Here is a 2,186-nt window from a genome sequence, read left to right on the forward strand (position 1 = left end):
GAAAGCGCTGTCTCCGTGTCGCCATCATACCCACACACGCTTGCCTCTAGGGGTGGCCACAAGCTCCTGCGACCACGGCCGTGTCGTGGGAAGTTTTCAGTTTGGGCCGTGGTATCCATCCTTTCACTTGTGACGGTTTTGGCAGTGTTGGCTCTGTGTCGGACCAGCCAAAGGAGACTGGATTCTGGGGGAGCAGAACGGCGTAGGCTTTCAGATACGGAAGACGACCGGGAGCTGTCGGAAATTGTGGAGCAGTGCCTGGATTTGGAGCAGGAGCTTGGCCTTCAGCCCGCTGTTGTGGAGCATGTTGAGGAGGCGAGCGAGGCAAAGTCTAGGCTCGTCGGTATGCTATATGATTCTGCAGCGGCTTTTGAAAATATGAATTTTTTTGCTTCACAGAGGTTGCAGGATGACGCTCACTCGCCTCCATATAAGATTCCTCGGCTTAATGAGTCAAGGCCGTCGACTTCGCACCCACAAGAGTCTGTTGCCGCATTTTGGCCACACATTAGTGGAGAGGCAATGCACTATGCGGTGGACAGTCTAGGTGCAGCAGCCTGGCCGGGGACGGAGTATGACCTAGTCGTTGACGAAAGCGGAGAGGAACGTCACATGGCAGAGCATGCCACAATATCTGGCCTTCCACAGGACTTCTCAGGATATGCAGCACGTCCATCTGCATTTTATGCAGCTACTAGGCCTCAGGACCCCTTCTATAGTGGCAGAACGAACAGTGGCGGATACGGTTTGACTCCTGACGCCTGGCTCGATGATAGTCAAGNTTCTATAGTGGCAGAACGAACAGTGGCGGATACGGTTTGACTCCTGACGCCTGGCTCGATGATAGTCAAGCGCACACGTATCCGCAGGCGTTTCAGCAAAGGATAGCTGATACTGCAGCAAGGCAGCCAACGATGGAATCAACATCGGCAGCCTCCACCAGTGCAGGCTTTACAGCAATTCATAGTGATCTTGCAGGTAGAGTTTATTCTGGAGTCCCGCATGGAGACGGCGGCCACGAAATTGCATGGCCGTCAAGTCAGATGAGAGCAGAGCAACAGCTGGAACAGCCAGAAGACGGATTTGAAGTTACTCTGGATGCCGTGGCAAAGTCTGAGTCTGCTGCAGCTGCGCGGGCAGGCAGCGACGGAAGCGCGGAACCGTCTTACCCTGGGAACATTCATCTGCACCCTTTCGTGCGGCTTCCTGAGGTAAACCCAAAAGATATCCACGGAGTTTTCCGAAAGGAGTTTGCATTGGCGCCCTACTTTGGTAGGTTTAGCCCAATGGACTCATACATGACACTGCGCCGTTTATTTGCGAAGGCTTCGCTGACGGCTAAAGACATAGGAACCCTGATAAAGGAAGCTGAAATACTGGCAAACTATGCAACAGAAAGACTGGCAAGCCCATGTAGTAAATGTACAGCCAGCTACCTGGTGAGGAAGCTGTCATCTCTGTTAATGGTATTTGACCACTTGGTTTGCGCACTTGAACTCCTGGGGGATAAGATGGATGCCCAGAGCTGGTGGGCTGAGTTTGTGCGGAAGTTCCACACAGATTATCACCTTCCCGAAGCAGGAAGGACGCGAAGAGCACGTTTCCTGAGCCGGCTGGTCAATCGACTGAGTTCTGCCCTGTCAGTATATAAGGAAGGAAGACGCCCGGCACTTGGCGAAGTAATCGATCTGAAGAGGGCCATCATTGCCGAGGCGAACGCGGAGGGGCAGTTGACGAACCCTCTGTGGGAGCTGTGGATGGATGATGACAAGGCATTCTTCTCTTCTAGTAGTGATTCTGAACGTCCCTCTGATGTTTAGACGCCGGTCAAGCCAGATGCATACACATACAGACAGACCGTGAAGCGTACTGTTATTTGGTCGACAGTTACATGGCTGATTTGCCTTTTTGTGCGAGACAGGCTTAAGCCTCTGTGAATGCCGAGATTTCGCTAGTCGAGGCTACCAAAGATAGCTAAAACTGCGTTTGCATGCTTTCCCCTTGGTTTACCTGGCGTATCTGCTACTGCTGTTAGAGTTCGCCACACGTGGTGCTGCCTCAAAATGAGGCATCTTTCCCGCTTTTTTCTAGATGGCGTCGTACTCGCATGCTGCACAAGGCTTTTTGTCGCTTGCGCATCTGGGCAGGCAGAAGCCGCCGGTTATTTAAGCAGTATCTAACAAACA

At 52.5% G+C, this 2,186-nt stretch overlaps 1 protein-coding gene across 1 annotated transcript; it reads left to right on the forward strand.

Moving 5' to 3' along the window:
• Nucleotides 1-914: 914 nt before the first annotated feature.
• EMH_0092450 (uncharacterized protein) lies at nt 915-1,820 on the forward strand (the record flags this gene model as incomplete). The annotated part of the gene is made up of 1 exon (XM_038023070.1): nt 915-1,820. One exon carries the CDS (start codon nt 915-917, stop codon nt 1,818-1,820), a length of 906 nt encoding a protein of 301 aa, XP_037878924.1.
• Nucleotides 1,821-2,186: the final 366 nt, after the last annotated feature.

Source organism: Eimeria mitis, genomic scaffold (assembly GCF_000499745.2).
Source record: "Eimeria mitis Houghton genomic scaffold, Emh_scaff7707, whole genome shotgun sequence".
Lineage (NCBI taxonomy): Eukaryota > Apicomplexa > Conoidasida > Eucoccidiorida > Eimeriidae > Eimeria > Eimeria mitis.